The sequence below is a fragment of the Rattus norvegicus genome, chromosome 7, assembly GCF_036323735.1.
Source record: "Rattus norvegicus strain BN/NHsdMcwi chromosome 7, GRCr8, whole genome shotgun sequence".
NCBI classification, from domain to species: Eukaryota; Metazoa; Chordata; class Mammalia; order Rodentia; family Muridae; genus Rattus; species Rattus norvegicus.
Window position 1 is genome coordinate 2,036,140 of NC_086025.1, and position 2,408 is coordinate 2,038,547.

Below are 2,408 nucleotides of genomic sequence, written 5' to 3' on the forward strand. Positions count from 1 at the left end.
TATTTGCAGCTGGCAGAATCACACTGCTGCCAGATCACCACACAAGGCTGTTGTTGTGAATAATCGGAAACAACCTGATATTGTACACCTGGAATTAAAACAAAAAACATGTCTTTATAGCACAGCTGGGCTTTTCTTTCAAAAACAGAACAGAACAAAACAAAACAAAACAAAACTCTCACTACAAATATGTTGCTCAAAAATCATTGGTAAGTCTAAAATGTAAGGTTGAAATGTCTTCATGGTAAATTCATCTCAGATGATGCTTTAACTGGGAGGAGAGGCTGGCCTTGAATTTCTGTGAGGATGGACTTGATGACTATGGTCTGTATTTCTCCTTTAGTCTGAGGTCATCTGATTTATTGGAGATTCACAATCTTTCTAGTGATATCCTTGAAGCTTTGTTTCACTTGCTTATTCCTTAGAGTGTAAATGAATGGATTCAGTAAAGGCGCAACTGACGTATTGAGTACAGCTATACCTTTATTGAAGGCAACTCCTTCTGTGACTGAAGGTTTTATGTACATGGAGATGCAGCTTCCATAAGAGAGGGAGATGACAACCATGTGGGAGGAACACGTGGAAAATGCCTTCTTCCTCTGGTGTGCAGATGGGATCTTCAGAATGGTCCTGATGATGCGTGTGTAGGAGAGAATCACCAGCACCAGGGTGACAATCAAGGTCAGGACTGCTAAAACAAAGTCAAAGAGTTCCAGCAGCCTTGTGTCTGAACAAGCTATTTCTATGAGGGGCCCATAGTCACAGTAATAATGATTGAGCACATTGGATGCACAGAAATCCAGTTGACTGGTCAGGATGATTGGAAATAAGATGATTAGGAGCCCACTCATCCAAGAACAGAGGACCAGCAGGGTACAGACCCTGTTGCTCATGATGGTGCTGTAGTGCAGGGGCTTACAGATGGCCACATATCGGTCATAGGACATGGCAGTCAGAAGGTAAAACTCAGTGGCTCCAAAGAAGATGGCAAAGAAGTACTGAGTGAAGCACCCAGCAAAGCTGATGGTCTTAATTCCTGTGGAGATGCTGAAGAGCATTCGAGGAGTAAACGTGGATGTGAAGGAGATTTCAAGGAAGGAGAAGTTCCTGAGGAAGAAGTACATGGGTGTCTGGAGGTGGGAATCCAGCAGTGTGAGGACAATGATGGTCAGGTTCCCCAGAACACTGAGTATGTATGTGAGGAGGAGAAATAGGAAAACACAGATTTGAAGATCTGGGGAATCTGTGAGTCCCAGCAGAATGAATTCAGTCGAAGTCTGATTTTTAACAGCTAACATTGGCTGCCTGCGAATACATAGGGGTGTCGAATTAGTGATAGGTCTGGAATATTTAAGATAGACTTTTTTTTCTGTAAAATTGCAGAAAACTTCACCCTCTCAGGCTGCATGGGCTATATTACTAGACTGAGAATTTTTCTATGCTTTATTTTTTAAAATATTTTTAAGATAATTTATGCATGCTTTTCTTCTAAACAAACACCCAAATTCTTTTCTGTTTTTAAGTTTTATTTGAACAAGCCTCTTCTTAAAAACAATTGAAAAAAAAAACAATTGAGTTGATTGAACTGATTCCATCCCACAGCTTCCTGCTCCCAAATCCAATGGGAGAGAGAGCTGAATGCCCAGAAGTGTGGACCATCTTGAGACCGCAGGACAGACTGCCACTTCTGCCCACCTTTGCCCACATCCCTGGCCCTAGAGGAAACTGCATAGTGCTTCTGGACACAGGAATATAGGAGCAGTAAGCAACATGTACCTGTGGTTCCAGTCTGCTCCTGGAACTGAACTGAACTGGTCAAACATCTCCCTGCACCCAAATCCCATGGGGGAGAGAGCTGGATCCTCAGAAATGTGGATACTCTTGAGAAATCAGAGGAGACTAGCCTCTGCCCACATTCCCAACCCAAGAGGGAATTGCCTGGTGCCACCTGTGCCCTTTGGGCACAGGGACTTAGGAGGAGTCAGGGGAAGGACCCTTCTGATTCCTGCCTGCACTGAGAACTGAAAGATAGTAACTATGAGCTCCTACACATCGGACACCAGAATGCTCTGTTCCCAGAAACGGCTGAAAGAAAACAGGTCTACAGGAGTGCTGACACAGAGGCCTACAGGAGGGTCAAGCCACTGTCAGAAACAGCAAGAAAAGCTAACACCAGAGACAACCTGATGGTGAGAGGCAAGCACTGGAACCTAAGCAACAGAAACCATCAGAGCCCAGTTCTCCCACCAAAGTCAATACTGTATATCCAAATACACCAGAAAAGCAAGATCTAGATTTAAAATCACATTTTATGATGATGATGGAGGACTTTAAGAAGGACATAATTAATTCCCTTAAAGAAATACAGGACAACACAAGTAAACAAGTGAAGCTCTTAAAGAGGAAAC

At 43.3% G+C, this 2,408-nt stretch overlaps 1 protein-coding gene across 1 annotated transcript; it reads right to left on the bottom strand.

Annotated features, from left to right (window-relative positions):
• Positions 1-359: 359 nt before the first annotated feature.
• Or6c63 (olfactory receptor family 6 subfamily C member 63) lies at positions 360-1,298 on the bottom strand. The gene has a single exon (NM_001000707.1). It carries the CDS (start codon positions 1,296-1,298, stop codon positions 360-362), a length of 939 nt encoding a protein of 312 aa, NP_001000707.1.
• Positions 1,299-2,408: the final 1,110 nt, after the last annotated feature.

What these genes read in the sequence shown, in the direction of transcription:
- Or6c63 (NM_001000707.1), bottom strand. Translation starts at nt 1,298, where the DNA reads ATGTTAGCTGTTAAAAATCAGACTTCGACTGAATTCATTCTGCTGGGA.